General features: G+C 42.5%; 1 protein-coding gene across 1 annotated transcript; it reads right to left on the reverse strand.

Annotated features, from left to right (window-relative positions):
* Positions 1–2,130: 2,130 nt before the first annotated feature.
* LOC133137795 (ras-related protein Rab-2A-like) lies at positions 2,131–15,804 on the reverse strand. The gene is made up of 8 exons (XM_061256141.1): positions 15,563–15,804; positions 10,977–11,048; positions 9,006–9,073; positions 6,163–6,245; positions 5,762–5,854; positions 5,125–5,236; positions 4,330–4,398; positions 2,131–3,503 (listed from the first exon to the last, which is right to left on the reverse strand). The coding sequence occupies exons 1-8, from the start codon at positions 15,606–15,608 to the stop codon at positions 3,408–3,410; spliced, it is 639 nt and encodes a 212-aa protein (XP_061112125.1). The 5' UTR covers positions 15,609–15,804; the 3' UTR covers positions 2,131–3,407.
* Between the last annotated feature and the right edge of the window lie 1,024 nt (positions 15,805–16,828).

The raw sequence follows: 16,828 nt of genomic DNA on the forward strand, positions 1-16,828 counted from the left end.
TTCTTAAACGATCCTCAATCCCATGAAGGCCTTCCCCAGGAAAACATTTGGATACCAACACCTCCCTGATGGAAACCTGGCTTTTGTGAATGAAACTCACCAAACGGGAAGCACTTCCTGGGTACATTGCTGTTAAGTAATCTATTCTTGAAATGTAATATTAGGCCATAATAATAAGAATGATTAAGACATGCTGAATTAAATTAAAATTTCCCCCCTACAGTTTCTTTGAGAATACATCTGGAAAAATAAACTATCCAAAAATATGTTATTATTCATTATCCAATAAAATATGTTGGACAGTGCTGGTTCTGAAGGCCAGTCTTCAATCCCCTAGGTCAGGGGTCAGCAACCCTGGTCCTGGAGAGCCACGGGGTGTGCTAGCTTTTGTTGTTACTCAGCATTTAATGGATCAATTAAAGCAGTCGATTACTCAGTTAACTGGCCTCACCTGGTTTCTTGGGTATGAATCAGTTGCTGGTATTAAGGCAAAAACAAAAACCAGCACACCCTGCGGCTCTCCAGGACTAGGGTTGCCGACCCCTGCCCTAGGTAAAGGGTGCACAAGGGCTGATCCATTTCAGAACTGTATGCCAACTTCTGCTTGTAATTACTGAATTATCCCAATAATATCTTGATTTGAAGTATCAAATCACTAGCTACAGCCACAGGCTACAAGTGTGTCCTACAGATTTTACTATGTTCAAGTACAGGAGTGAACCAGCATAATTTATAGAGCTGTGAGAATACTACATTTAAGGTAAACGTTTGGAACAAACGGCAATACGAAGAACAGTCCTCCAGGATCGGAGCTGTGCACACCTGCCTAATGTCATGAAATTAGCGGCCATATTGAGTAGCCCTTAATCAATCTTTCATTACCAAGATGGCGATGTCTCCTCATGAAGCCCATCTGTTGAGCAAAAACTACCAGTCATCCAATTGTGGTAACTGAATCACTTATCAATTATGTGCCCTTGCATAATCAATAACTCCATGTCAATCTTGGCTACTGACACATGTAATTGAGATACTTTCAGTCAGTAATGTAAGGTTCGTATACCACACAACAATAAAAAACAGAGAAATTGTGTTTTAAATTAAATCAGACCAGATAGAAATTAATTATATTATTGTAAGCACCAGGTTTGTGCTCTTGCAGGCATTTCTACTAGAAAAGTATTGAAGTCTGAGTGCCACATTAATATGTCCCAGAAACAGGAAGACCTGCAATTCCAATAATTCAGTAAAACATAACCAAAATAACATTGAAATAACACGTTTTTATTTTTCATAGCACTATCCCTAACAATATATTTGATACCGTTTTACATCTCAATATTTCATGTGTAAAAAAAAAAATAAAAAAAAAAAATAAAAGTGTCACGGTTTAATCGCTGCTACCCCCTAGTGGTGAACGACTGTAGTACAGAATTATCTGCAGGTTAGTGAGGGAATGGCTGAATGAGGGAAGCTCGTAGTAGACAGAAGGCTTCCGTTAAATATGCCTCGAGCAAGTACGATGTGCTTCCGGTACTACATCAATATAATTATTTATAAAACATGCATAAGTCTAAGTTAAAGAAGCAAAAAACCTTACTAAGGAGTGTGCGAGCTTTGATGCAGGTATTAACTAATTATTGAGGCGCATAATGATGCATTGAACATGTTCAGGTAAAACTGAACATGATAAATGTTCGGCCAGAATTAAGTGTTCCAAGGCCGACTGTGAATATGGCAATCCTTAGGTTAGCATTGATACAGTGGACATGGGAAAGGGTCAATTTATGATCCCATTAGACACGCAGTCTGATAGAAATAATATTTTTATAGTTCACAGCCCCCCCCCCCCCCCCCCCCCCCCCCAAAAAAAACAAAAACACAAACAAAACAATAAAATCAAAATCGACCTAACTCAGTCTGTAAAATAACCAAAAAAGAAGTATGGACGATGTCATGTCAGTTTCTTCCGTTGAAGGCTTTATATTGAAACTATCAAAGCAGGACGAGTCATATCTCACATGGAAGGGCCAACTCTGAAAATGGTAACAATTCATGAAGAAGCACCATATATGCTACTATACGTGATTTAGATTTTTCATGCAAAATAAATCGATTTAGAGTTTCGAATCATTTAAACCACAGGATTTTTTTTTATTGTTTTAACATGTCATCTTAAGAAGAACCAACACAGCAAATAAAGTTGGGAGAGGTCACAAAGATGGTCCAGGTTTGGCTCTTACATACACTACCTTTCACTTTAGACTAGGTGTTCACCACACATCTCTGAACGGGCCGCGTACGGCCAAATAAATCCCGCCTTCGCAGTCCCGCTCACACGACTACGGTCACGTTCACCTGCGCCGGCGTCCATCACAGAGTAACCTGAACCTGAAGTTCTGATACGAAACGTAACATTTCCATATCGCGTCGTTAGTATCAATCCACTGCGATAATTTTTTATTTATTTTAATGTACCACTAAAATATCTGCTTTTTTAAGGCAATCAGCTTATTCTTCTCTGCGGGGAGGTGGTCCACTTCTGTAGATGTGATTACAGAACACAGGTAAACACAAAAATTTGGCATTAAAATAGATAGAATATTGAGCCATCGTCACAATACACAGAGCGAGTTTCGGGAGGAAGGGGGGGGTGGGGGTTGAGGCGAGGGGGTGCGGGTGTCAGAACGAACTAAAAGAGTGTAATGTAAAACAGGATTTTAAAAATGGTGTCAAAAGCAGGTTTGGGGACTACAGCAATACTGTTGCAGTTTCAAGCTCTAATTGTACAGTATATAATTTCAGCAAATTCATTAAAGAACTCTAGCTTGGTCAATATACACCAAAGCAAGAAATTATGACTATATATACAGAAGGTAAATGATAAATACAGAATTAAAATAGTCCTGCTTTTTTTCCTTTCCACTTCTTCATTTTTGAAAATGGCTGGAACTGCTGATGTGGCCCCTGCTGATAATTATTTTAGCCAGAAAGACTTCACTCACATGAACCCATTAAAATACTCAGATGACCTTGTAGTGTTTAATACAATTCAGTTTGGAAGTCAAAGAGGGCACAAAATAACAAGTAAACAAACAAAACAAAAAGAAATAAGACATGATGGATCACGACTGGACTGAGAAATCAAATGAAAAGCACTGTGAATCCTCAGATTTGTGTCTTGCGTGTGAACAGTAGCCGTATCTGCTGTGGGCCCGGAACAGACGTCCAGTTTGACGGGGGCTGCAGAGGACCGAGGCTTGTTGACGGACAGCCATCTGTTACGCGAGTGGTCTGCGCTGGCCGGGCGGTGGCGGGGAGGTTGGGAGAGGGTTACGGGGAGGTCTGGGGAGGGGGGGGTAGGTGAGCCCAGCCGGGAGGGGGGGGGTACAGGCAGAAAGAAGGGCTCAGCAACAACCCCCCCCAGCCTGCTGTCCCCCCTGACTGCTTGACAGCATGGCATTGGTGGCAGCGTGCTGAGGACCGATCTTAATGCCATTTGCCTGGAGAGAGAGCGGGGGGGGGGGGGAGAGAGAGAGAGAGAGAGAGAGAGAGAGAGAGAGAGAGAGAGAGAGAGAGAGTGGGGGAGAGAGAGAGCGGGAGCAAGCAAAAAGAGGGTAAATTGAGAAGACAAGAGGATGAGAGATGGATGGTGGGAAGAGAGAGAAAGAGGGAGGGAGAAAGAAAATGAGTCAGAAGAGAAAGGTTAACTTAGTGACAAACACACAAAAAGATAATATCTGCTTTTTGTTTCCCTGATGCAGTTTTTAGGAGACAGAGGTGTGTGAGGCAAATAAAACTAGAAGGCTGAAATAAGAAGTCACACGGTACCACTGATATTCTCTCCAGGATACTTGAGGTTTACAGCTTTTGGCAGGGTTCCAGAGGGAGCCCAGCTGTAATATCTCTCTGGAAAGCAGCTGATGTGAGAACCTTGTGATAAGGCAGGAAGGAAGACGCTTGTATTCTGCTAGAGTGGTGTAGTAGTTAGGGACTGGATGGTGGAGTCGTTTCATGTTCTAATCCCACCACATATCTAGCAGTGTAAATGAGTGCCGTGTAAAGAGCTTCTGAGTCACGCCATGTAAGAGTCCTTCAGCTGAGTACTCACAGTTATGAATCTATATCTTTACAATATGACAACCACTTTTAATAATAATGACAAAATAGTTTTGGCCCAAAGTCAGTCTAACAGACGGTATACCATCTAATGGGGGGGAACCCATAAAAATACATTTGTGGCTGAAGACAAGATATTTCTACTATATTCATCTACTATATATTTAAAGAATATAGACAGATCAAATCAGTAGAACAAGCTGTAGCTACCTCATTGTTTATGTCAAAGACCCCTTCCTGGATCTTCTCGTAGATCTCCTTGGCTGTGTTGATGAACGCCTAAAATGAAAGAGAAATGAAAGGTGCTTAAAGCTGCCTACACACTAAACCCGTCCAGAGACGTTTCAGAGTTACTGACAGCAAAAAAGCCCCCTTTGCCCCTGTTGCTGAACTAAAGGACTATGGATACAGGAGAGAAGGAGCTCAAACCAAAGTGCTAATATACTCAGACAGCCACATTACAATCACTCACAACAGGGAGTGAGGCAGGCCATACAAACTGTTACATTCAAATGGGAACAGAAGCTAATCAGACCTGGGTATATTATGTCATCGTTTTGGATTCAAATACTTTCCTGTGCTCTATTGATCTTGCCTGGTGCAATAAAGTCACCAAAGAGGACCAGAAGTATTTCACAGGTTCCAATACACCAGACAAGCTCAGGAGATGGCAGCAAATTATTTGAATCCAAAACAACTGCGTAATTGACGAGGTCTGGAGCTAATATGATTCCATTGCCTAATACATCTAAATGTCGTCATAAAATGAAAAAAAAGGTTCAATAAAAGTCTGAAGATATGTTGCTTGTAAATGACAAGGTAAGTTGATGTAATATTTGTGGCCACCAGTCACCCTCTAGTGATAGATTATGGACTTTACACCTCAGCTGTCTGCACTGAAATAAATGGAATGTTAATTTAAAATGATTTGATGACCACCTTTGAGAAGCTGCACATTAATGGGACATTAATCACTCAACCGTCACACAAGCCCCCTCCCCTCACCTCTTCTACATTTGACGCCGTCTTGGCGGAGGTCTCCATGAAGATAAGACCGTGTTCTCTGGCGAAGGCTTCACCCTCCTCCTTCTTCACCTCTCTCCGAGACTCCAAATCACTGCAAGAGCCCACAATTCACAGACACACACACACACACACACACACACACACACACACACACACACACACACACACACACACACACACACACACACACACACACACACACACACACACACACACACACACACACACACACACACACCACTTTAAGTCATTCGTTTCAGTGGAACATTCACTGCATTTCCAGATCAGGCTTGAGACGGTGCTGGGTGCTCACTAGACTGTGGGGAAAATGATGAGCCTCGATGAAATCTATGGCCACACAAAATACAGGAAGCAGAGACGCACCACTCTGACAGCCAGGTGTGACCCCAACAACAGAAGTGGTTATTGTGATTACGAAACCACTGTACATTACATACAGATGTGGGTGACCACAACCATAGACAGCTGTCTGATTTAGGGATATTGTGTATGCATTCAAGTAAATTGAAAGTGATCTTTTGAGCAAATATAACATTCGAGTCGTGCTGTAGTTAAAAACAGCTGTGAAAGGAAGGAAGGAAACAAACGCACTGACCTTTTGTTCCCTATGAGCATGATAACCATGTTGGAGTTGGAATGTTGTCGAGCGTCTTCTAACCAAGTGGTCAGGTGGTTGAAGGTGTCCCTTCTGTCAAATGTGCAAAACCAAAAATAACTTAATCACCAGAAACCATGGCCTGGACTGTTTTGTGCCCATTGACCTCAGCTTGCAATTAAAAGCTGTCACTGGTTTTTTAACACAAATGCAGTTTGGCAAGCTCATTTTTGTGATCTCATGTCAAACCTCGGGAGGGGGGGGGGGTACAACCTACATTTAAATGTAGTAAAAATGACGTGTAGTCAAAATGAAGGACAAATGGAAAGTGACTTTTCAGTGACTTACATGGTTAATGAAGAACAGTGTATGTGTTACAGGCATCTCAGAGTCAGGCGTACCTTGTGATGTCATACACCAGCAGGGCTCCGGCAGCCCCTCTGTAGTAGGATCTGGTGATGGACCGGAATGACTCCTGACCTGCCTGCAATACAGGTCACAGAGCACTGAGGGGCTCAGCCAATCACAGCGCATGCTCACAATGGAATCCTAGCAACCCAGAGCTGAGAGCAGCCTACTGCACGTAATTGGAACAAACTCCTCCCACTTGACCCCTGCACTGAATTCACCAATCGCAATCTAGTTTAACCAGACCTCAGACAAGATGAATGGCCTCCGTTTCAATAACTGCTTCACTGAATTATTTCAAAAGATACAAATATAAAGGATGGCACAAACCCAAATAACGTGCCGTGGATTGTACTCTGACCCTACCCTCTCATCCTAGTAACATACACCCACACTGCATCCAAATGCTGACACTCTCTCTCACCCCACTCACTGCAGTCGCACTTCCTTCCTGTGGAAGAATTCAGCGTTTATTCCATCAATGATTGACGCGTGATTAAAGCTGGTCTCATTATCAACACAAAGGCAGCCCACACATAGCAGCTGCACAGTACAGCTGAACACCATTAATAATGAATGGTGGGGTTGCCTCACAGGCTTTCTGTACGTGTACTAGTGGCCACAGTGTGGATGAGCCAAGAGCTGTCCTTCTGGCATCGTGACCAGACCTGGGTCAAATATGTAAAGGTTTTGGATTCAATTACTGTTCTACGCTTTCCTGAGCTTGACTGGTGTATTGGAACCTATGAAATGCTCTCAGAGAAAGACAAAGCCGCCTTCCGGCCTTCTGCACCAGGCAAGATCAATCGAATACAAAACAATTATTTGACCCAGGTCTGGTTGTGACTTGAAGACACAGAACTATAATTTTTTTTTTTTGCTTTTGTTTTTAAACCAGGGTTTTGAACTTTGACGAAACATGTCAAATGTGAAAGTCATACCACCTGACTTAAGTCCCTAAGGGCTAGATTTATAACCTTTGCTGTTAAAAAGCAGCACGATTTAGGTCAGAAAATGAATGGCAGTATGAAAACACCATAACATGAACATAGCATCATCTGAATATGTCGCGCAGGAATGCCAGTGCCTCTATTCTGGGGATTGGGCTCCCCCTAGAGGTGAGCAGTGATTCCAGCGCTTTAGGACAGCTTCAATTTAATCTGTTCCTCTACCCTGAGCCTCGGGGCACAAACAACGTCTATTCTAGTTTTCATTCCACCTGGGTTCTCAATTAATTAGGCTTGATTGTGCCAGTGAATTAATACTTACCTTCATTTGACATCTATATTTAATCTGCTATATATGATTTTTGAAAAGAGGTGCTGTTGAAAGTGTATGTGGGCGAATACAGAGGGAAGATGAACAAGCGAACCGGACCTGAACTCCCGGACACGTACTTAGAATTTTGCAAAAACAGCCTTAAGCTCAGCCATAATTCATACACACAGACCTTGTGGATACTTCGTAAAGTACTTCCAGTTCTGGTCCCTTTTCTTTTCTTTTTTTTTTTACACTGAAAGAAACCACTGCCCAATGATTTGTCTGGTTGAGTTGTGCACATCTAGGTTATGCCATTTATACCACATCACAAGTATCACAGTTCTCACAAAGGAGTATACAAGCTCAGGCAATCCAATTACTTTTGCACTGCTCCAAATATAGTTTAACCTTTGCATGCAAAATCTTTTCAACAGGTGAAGCACAGGAAATGTTCCAACCAATGTGTACTTTTCGATACAAAAGGCAAACCAGCTTGTTTAAAATGACTACACTGGTACACAGTTAGACCTCAAATTTGAAAAAGAATGGTTAAAAACTCATGACTCATTAGCCTATCAAAATGTTCCTTTCACTTTTGTAAAAATTTGATTACAAAAACAGGTTCCGCATGACACTTTCCCAAATAGCTTGACAACAAAAAGTATAGTTGGAATAGTTGGCTGCCCACTGTGTATCACCACCAATCACTGCTTGCAAAGAGATTTCAGCCACCCTGCAAACCACCAGAACAAATCTATGGAGCCAATTGTTCAAATACTTGTTACAGGACCTCTCCACTCTTCTCTCTTCACTGTAAACAGGAATACCTGTCTGTACAATTATTTGCTTAAGGAGTTGGAACACAATTTCAACAGCCAATATCTCTAATGGACATTACATTACATGTTATTTAGCTGATGCTTTTATCAACTTACAGTTGATTACAGTTGATTAGACTAAGCAGGGCAGTGAGGGGTTAAGGGCCTTCTTCAAGGGACCAATAGCTATGCGGTTCTTATCGTGGCTACAGCAGGGCTTGAACCGCCAACCTTGCGGATCCCAGTCATTTACCGAAACCATTAACCATTAACCATTATCCAGTAACAGCTCAACCCAACCTAATTAACTGGGCACTGGGCTGCACACAGAAGACCTAGCATGCAGTGGACAGTAAATACTGAATTTGTATTATTTCTTGATTAGCATACCAACATGCACTTTAGTGATGTTACACCGACACTTCTTGTTCTGAGAATGCTGTTACCCAGGTCAATTGCGGCAATTAGTCAATATAAATCAAATGAATGCACTGAGGTTTTCTCCTACATGGTGTGCAGTTGTGGAATGCAGCACCTGCCAAATTAATGCAATGTAATGTGCCAAGCTCTGCTGGGCCAAGCTCAATTTTCATGAGAATCTCAGGATCTCTGGGGCTCCCCAAACTCCAGTTTTGGAACCCTGGCCTTGAGCTATGACACACTGAGGTCACTTGAAGGCACACCGCAGTAACATTGTATATTAACACACTTACTGTTACACAGAACACTCCCCTAACACACAAAGAAACCATACTCACTGTATCCCAGATCTGAAGTTTAATCTGTTTCCCATCAATAGTGATCATCCGTGCCCCAAATTCAACACCTGTCAAACACAATTCAAACGATAAAGGATGATTATGAAGAAATGACATTTTAAATGGCTGAAATGTCCGGAAATAAAAGGAAGCATTGTTGCTCTAAAGACAGAAAAACACATTGACAGATGAATTTAGCTAATATGTGCACAACATATTTTACTGGCCACTACAGACTGCGTTTCTGGTCTAATTAATGAAATATCTTATTGTCATCTTGTTTGCTTTATACACTATATTGCCAAAAGTATTCACTCAGCTATCCAAATCATTGAATTCAGGTGTTCCAATCACTTCCATGGCCACAGGTGTATAAAATCAAGCACCTAGGCATGCAGACTACTTCTACAAACATTTGTGAAAGAATGGGTCGCTCTCAGGAGCTCAGTGAATTCCAGCGTGGTACCGTGATGGGATGCCACCTGTGCAATAAGTCCAGTCGTGAAATTTCCTCACTACTAAATATTCCATAATCAACTGTTAGTGGTACTATAACAAAGTGGATGCGATTGGGAACGACAGCAACTCAGCCACAAAGTGGTAGGCCACGTAAAATCACAGAGCAGGGTCAGCGGATGCTGAGGCGCATAGTGCGCAGAGGTCGCCAACTTTCTGCAGAGTCAATAGCGACACACCTCCAAACTTCATGTGATCTTCAGATTAGCTCAAGAACAGTGCGTAGAGAGCTACATGGAATGGGTTTCCATGGCCGAGCAGCTGCATCCAAGCCTTACATCACCAAGCGCAATGCAAAGCGTCGGATGCAGTGGTGTAAAGCACGCCGCCACTGGACTCTAGAGCAGTGGAGACGTGTTCTCTGGAGTGTCGAATCACGCTTCTCCGTCTGGCAATCTGATGGACGAGTCTGGGTTTGGCGGTTGCCAGGAGAACGGTACTTGTCTGACTGCATTGTGCCAAGTGTAAAGTTTGGAGGAGGGGGGATTATGGTGTGGGGTTGTTTTTCGGGAGTTTGGCTTGGCCCCTTAGTTCCAGTGAAAGGAACTCTTAATGCTTCAGCATACCAAGTCATTTTGGACAATTTCATGCTCCCAACTTTGTGGGAACAGTTTGGAGATGGCCCCTTCCTGTTCCAACATGACTGCCACCAGTGCACAAAGCAAGGGCCATAAAGACATGGATGAGCGAGTTTGGTGTGGAAGAACTTGACTGGCCTGCACAGAGTCCTGACCTCAACCCGATAGAACACCTTTGGGATGGATTAGAGCGGAGACTGCGAGCCAGGCCTTTTACATTACATTACATTATTGGCATTTAGCAGACGCTCTTATCCAGAGCGACATACAGTTGATTAGACTAAGCAGGAGACAATCCTCCCCTGGAGCAATGCAGGGTTAAGGGCCTTGCTCAAGGGCCCAACGGCTGTGTGGATCTTATTGTGGCTACACCGGGATTAGAACCACCGACCTTGCGTTGCCCAGTCGTTTACCTTAACCACTACGCTACAGGCCGCCCTACGCCCTATCCCGTCCAACATCAGTGTCTGACCTCACAAATGCACTTCTGGAAGAATGGTCAAAAATTCCCATAAACACACTCCTAAACCTTGTGGAAAGCCTTCCTAGAAGAGTTGAAGCTGTTATAGCTGCAAAGGGTGGGCCGACATCATATTAAATCCTATGGTTTAAGAATGGGATGTCACTCACGTTCATATGCGTGTGAAGGCAGACGAGCGAATATTTGTGGCAATATAGTGTATATGAATATATGGAACAACCAATAAAACTGATCCTATGGATAAATTGGACAATGATTTGTACATACAGTATGCAAGTTCCTTAATGTTTGTTTGTCTATGTCAGCATAACTAGTGTTCCACCATCATGGTGCTCTCTAAATACAAAATAGAATGTTCTCCAAAAAGAGAACCAATATGGGGGAAACATGTCTTACCAATAGTGAGATCGTGCACTGGCTGAAACCTCTTATCTGTAAACTGTAGTAGTAAACATGATTTCCCCACGCCTGTAACACAAAAGAAATTACAATGTTAATGCAGGAGGATGACAAACAAGAATCACTTTCTGACATCGCCAGCCCAGAAAAAGTTTCCCTTCATTGACTGGACAGTGAACCAACCAAAACTCTCAACAGACAGTTTAAAAACAGAAAATTTGAATTTCATACTGACATTACACCAGAATTTCTCGCAGGTTATTAAAAAAATGGAGTCAGAAACTGGGATCACCCAAGGTTCACACACTAACAGGTTCACAGTACATTACCGGCTAATAAGGACCAGAGCATGACTGAATGCCCTGTTCTGCTCATTATGTTTTCTCCTGTAAGAAAAGCCTGTAAGTAACTGTAATCCATCACTGTCCAGACTTGCATGTAATATGGTCATATTTCAGAGAGGAAATGCTGGAGAAGGCCATGACACCAGACTGTGGCTGGAGCATCAGCACAATGCAATACTACATGGTTCAACAGCTTTGTGGGCAGGTGTTCGTTTGAGCCAAAATGGGGCCTGGTCTGCTGGATACTCATTTCACACGGGCACTGGCCTGATGTCATGGTGACTGACTGGGCCGTTTCACCCGCAAAGTGTGTCGTGCGAGCCTCTCCCAGTCCCCGACCAGGTGTGCTGCCATTTAGCAGACAGGGATACGAGCAAAGACCTCCAGGTGTGGAACAGGAGCCGAAATAGAGCAGTTGTAGGAGACGAGGCTTGGCCATTACAATGGGGAAAGCCAGGGCAAACACAAGGCAATGCCATCTGCAGCAGCCCACACAGTTACACCCTTCAGACACCAGCAATGCGTATTCACACACGCCTCTTCTCCTGAGTTGCGTCCTTCACAAAATAACAGCCTGTTCAATTCAGAGACACCATTGTACCTACACCCCATCCGAAGCAAGGTATGTCAACAGCCTATTTGTATTCATTTTCATTTTCGCACAGAAGCAAGAGGAATATGCCACAAAATACAACAAGACTCAGTATTCACAGACACATGAAACAACAAATTAATAATTGATTATTAATTTTCCTGTCTGAGATGGTGGGTGCAGGGAGTCATTATTTACACAAAGAGCTTCACACAATGTTTGAGGTGAGGAGAATAATAAGTACCGATTTCAGTATTTATGGGGGGGAGATTTAGAAAGTATCACATTAATTGAAGTAGCATTAGCATTGTAAGTAATTTAAATTAACATATTATATATGTAATGAACTGTAAAGCCAGCTGCTTTTCTGAGATCTGCAGATAACACCAACATCGCGTGTCGGGGAAGACGGAGTGGGCCAACATCTGCGTTTCCAAGAGCAACAGTGGTTGCTAAGCAGGGGAACGGACAGAGCGCTGGTGTATGAGATATAAGGAAACAGATCGATGACAGATTCTACCCTGAGCCAATGAGCAAACAGGGCTGAAATGTGTCACTTATGGCTAGTTACCACTTACGCAAACGAAAATGCAGGAGACTATCATGAAATTATGCTTTCAGACTGAAATGCAATGGTTATTTCGAATACATTCAGTGAAAGAAAAGGCTCATTCTCTTATCCCGTTTGGGTGATATGAATAAAATATCATTTTTTATAAAAGTCACAAGTAGCAGGTAAAAACCCTCCCCTTAAAAGAGTACAGAACACAGATGTCACTCCAAAAGCCATCTGCCAGCAGAAGCATCAACAAAAGATGAACAGAAACCAGATGTAGACACAGACACCCTTTTAAAATAAGGATTAGTGTCGGTAAATGCCTCTTAACTGGACCGTGGTGCAACATGGGAAATGTAGTGAAGAATAAACATTGTCATTAATCACCTGTATAGAGTAACACAAGCTATCCAAGGCCAGATTGAGAAGTTTAAAATAAATATATAAAATTTAAATTAAAAAATAAAAAATAAAATAAAATCGGCAGGACAAAACAAAATGGCTGATTTGGTGATGGTGGGGGAAAGCATAGGGACACAGAAATCGCCATGGCGACAGCTCACAACTAACCTGGCTAATATTACCCATTGCATTATTGGCTGAGCTTGCAAAAAAGCGTTGGGGTGACAGGTGCGCCGTGTCATTAGTGGCCTGGGTGAGTCACATCATACACTGTTCTGGAGAGAGGTGGAGGGAGGGGGTATGTGGGGCTGGTGGCCGATTAGGCAGGAAGACAACAGCATGTGACTGCACGTGATTTTCTTTCTTTCTCTTTTTCTCTCCAAAAACAATACTGCAAACCTCCTTGGAGAAACATTATAAGAGGGATTTGAGAAGCATGGTTTTATTTCATTGCACAACTCAACCACATGCAAGACTGAGTAATTTAATCACCTTGTATTATGTACTTAGTGATTCTCCCAGAAATCCTCATCACTCACTGAATCCCGAACCATATCAGAACAATCTCTAGAACCTACTGGTTTATGAACGACACACCTGAAATAATCCTGCACTGTTTAACAACTGAACATCAAACCCTTACTGGGTTTTTTTTTTACAACAAAAAAAACAGGTGCAGAAAAGTTCAGTTCAACAAAGTGCACAAAATAACATGCCTCTCCTCCTGGGAGGTAATGGCAATTAGAACATTGACAAAACATTCCAAAAACATTGAGAGAACATTTTGTGTTAGCTGCACATGTTTTGTGGCTCATTAACGCAGTGGACATTCTCATAACCTTTATTAACGTTAATAAAGGCTGAGTTTCCACACAGACTCAGGCATGCACAGCATGCTGCAGTGTTGTCTCCATGGGATATTATGATCCCTGCAGCACAGGCAAAAGTTGTCCATCTTAAAATGGTGGCTGGCTCAGATGTCTTGCTGTCCCACTGGTTGAACCCATCCCATGCCTCTGTGCTGGGTCTGCAGGTTCTTAACATGAGACCTGTCATTTAAAAACACTTTAAAATGGGCTACAGGGTAATGACATTGGTCTTGTCCCTCTGGTGGACTGCAATTGACCAGGAAAAGTACTTGATCAATAAAGACAATCTATTAGAAACATCTAGTACAAGAAATTATGCAGGATGCATAAATCATCACTTAAATCTTGGCACGTGGGGGGTTTTAAAAATAGGTTTCCATTTTTTGAGCGAGAATTCCTGGTCTCACAAAGTCACGAGAGGCTTGTGTTAACGGGGAAACACAACGACAGTAGACTGAAAACAGCCCAAGAACACGGATATGATGTATGCACAACACCAGTGGAGCCGTGGTGATGGATGCACACAGTTCAGTGTCATAACTTCCAATTAGCACAATATTAGAACAGCTTATCACAGGTGTCAATGCGATATCCAACATATTACCAAGTTTGTGTGCACACAACACTTGTATCCTGAAGTTCATGCTGGTACACACTTCTAGTTAGCTCCATCTCAGTTGAGCTGTGTACTGTTAAGTCAAGAATATATACAAGGTATTCCCCACGAAGTGAGAAGAGACTATGATTAAATGAAGGCACTAGAGGCCTCTTTCCATCTACAAAAATCCATTTCGCACATTGTAGAGGGAACAGCCAGTGTGTGAAGATCATTATGCGACATGGCGAAGTGTGTGAAAACTCCTAAACTACAGACATTTATCCGATGAATGCAGGGCCGGGGAATTTGATGTGAACAGTAGTTCGCTGTAGGCCCAAAGCAACCGAATGCACGCAAGCAACCAAACTCCTCTGACAGCTGGAGGACACGAAGCGGAGCTGCTTTTTCTTAATCCATGGCGACGGAATTTCTCTGCGATGCCACTGTAACATGGCGTTTGCAAATTGTGCAAATTGTGTGTTGTATCGCAGGTTCTCCAAGCAAGCCAACCAACAAACTACCCGGCCATTTCAAATATGTGCGCTGTCAATAAATCGATTTAAAAAATATTGCCACAATAACAAGACGCAATGCAGGATAGAATGCTGGCTAGATACATGGAAATAGCCAATGTTAGGTAGCTGGTTATCTGGAAAACAACTGTGAGCGCCGTTTAAAATATATATATATATATATATATTTAGGTGGCCTGCCAACCAACGTCGCGTTTCCTCAAAGCAAGCCAGCTGTGCGCCTGTGTATGTACGAGAAGGCCGAATAGAAATCTTAGGGGCCATTTTCAGAAAAGCACCGTGTTTTGTAGCGTAGCCAATTAGCCTGCTAAACAGCTAGCAAGACATGGAGATTTTAGCCAACGCGAGCTTCTCCTTTCAATCTCAACCGCGTAGGCTATGCTTGGGTGAGGTGTGATGGCACAGGTTGTCGAGACTGCTGTCAAACACGTTGCGTTAATGACAAATTATCTAGACTCGGCTTAGCTGACAATTTTAGGCCAGCTAGCAAACGTTAGCTGCACATCAGTAACACACGCAGCCCTCCCTCCTCTCGCGTCTCTGCTTTTACCACGTCATTCACTCCAACACTGCGGAAATAAAGCGTGCACATCTAGCTACCATTCGCTAGATACATTACTAGCTAGCTAGCTAGAAAGCGAGTGATGTAGCTTTCCCGAGTCAAACGCCGACACAAAGCGAACACTTACCCGTGTCTCCGATTATGATGTATTTGAAGAGGTACGCGTATGCCATGGCCAATGAACGCTGTGTCTACAGTCTTGGCCTTTATTCTGTTTAATTCTATTAAACAGTGCTACTTGCAGCCCTCCGAGAAATGCCCGTGATATTCGTTTACCTCCGCTTTTGCCACCCCCTTTCTTTCGCTGAACGAGAAGGAACAATAAACACCTTCCAGCTTCAACGGTGACGTCATACGTCCGCCTTCGCCACGCACGCAGAACGCGTATCTCAAAAGACCGGAAGTGCTGACATTACAGTGCTAAGTTCACAACTGTAAAAAAGGCGTTAAAACATGATAAAAGATCAGAGATTAAAAATCAAAATTACATGCCGTAAATACAAAATGACAAGAAAATATTTTGTAAATCAAATTCCACGGACGGCAATAGACCTACTGTGAAGAAAAAAGGACTAAAATTGAAAAGAAAATAATTAATTGCTGATTGCTTAGCAGTAGCTATTTGATGTCAGTCCACATCTTCTTGTGTTACTGACAGATCATTCAGAACTTTGTTCTAAAAAAGGAACATTTACATCATCACCTTGTTAAAGAACATAACTTAATATGAAGCATATGAACTCCCACTATGAGAACCCAGAAAAATCTACTGAAAGGCACTTAAGGGAACTGGTTGGGGCCTACATCAGTTTAATTAACTGGAACAGTTGTTTTTCTTAAACTAACAGATATCCAATGGGCTATTAATACTTTACACTAAAACAGGTTTGATCTTCATAGGACACTCTCAATAACAACCTCCTCCATGACCTTGACAGCAATGTCTGCACTCAAGCCCTGTGCTGTTTGTTGCATACCTCAGGGTATGTCTGGGCCTAATGACTGCTGCCCTCTGGATTTCTTTATTGGCAGCATTTCAACAGAACCATCTTCAGAAGACCATTTCTGCTGCTCTGACTCCCGTGGTGTAGATAACTTGCAACATATGAGTTCAACCACAGATCCCAAACATTATGTCCCTCTAAAATAACTTGTAAGGGCTGGGTTCTTGTCAGGGAACCTCCTTGCTCTCCCAAACACCAAGGTGTGTTATCATCTCACAATAACCCACATTCACAATCAAGCTGGAATTTCCAGAGCATATCAGACATTCCCAGGATAATAACATTTCATATTGAAAAAAATCAACATGACTAAATATAAGTCTTGTGTCTACAGACAATAAACTGCAAAAAATTATGACATCTAAAAGCTATTGAAGCAGCTGCCTTCC

This window comes from Conger conger, chromosome 9 (genome assembly GCF_963514075.1).
Source record: "Conger conger chromosome 9, fConCon1.1, whole genome shotgun sequence".
Classification (NCBI taxonomy): domain Eukaryota; kingdom Metazoa; phylum Chordata; class Actinopteri; order Anguilliformes; family Congridae; genus Conger; species Conger conger.

Coding starts and splice junctions, on each gene's coding strand:
- LOC133137795 (XM_061256141.1), bottom strand. CDS start 15,608: ATGGCATACGCGTACCTCTTCAAATACATCATAATCGGAGACACGG. Junction 5,237..5,761: donor ATGCTCATAGGGAACAAAAG/GTCAGTGCGTTT, acceptor GGGCTCTTGCAG/TGATTTGGAGTCTCGGAGAG. Junction 3,504..4,329: donor TCTTTGACATAAACAATGAG/GTAGCTACAGCT, acceptor CTCTCTCTCCAG/GCAAATGGCATTAAGATCGG.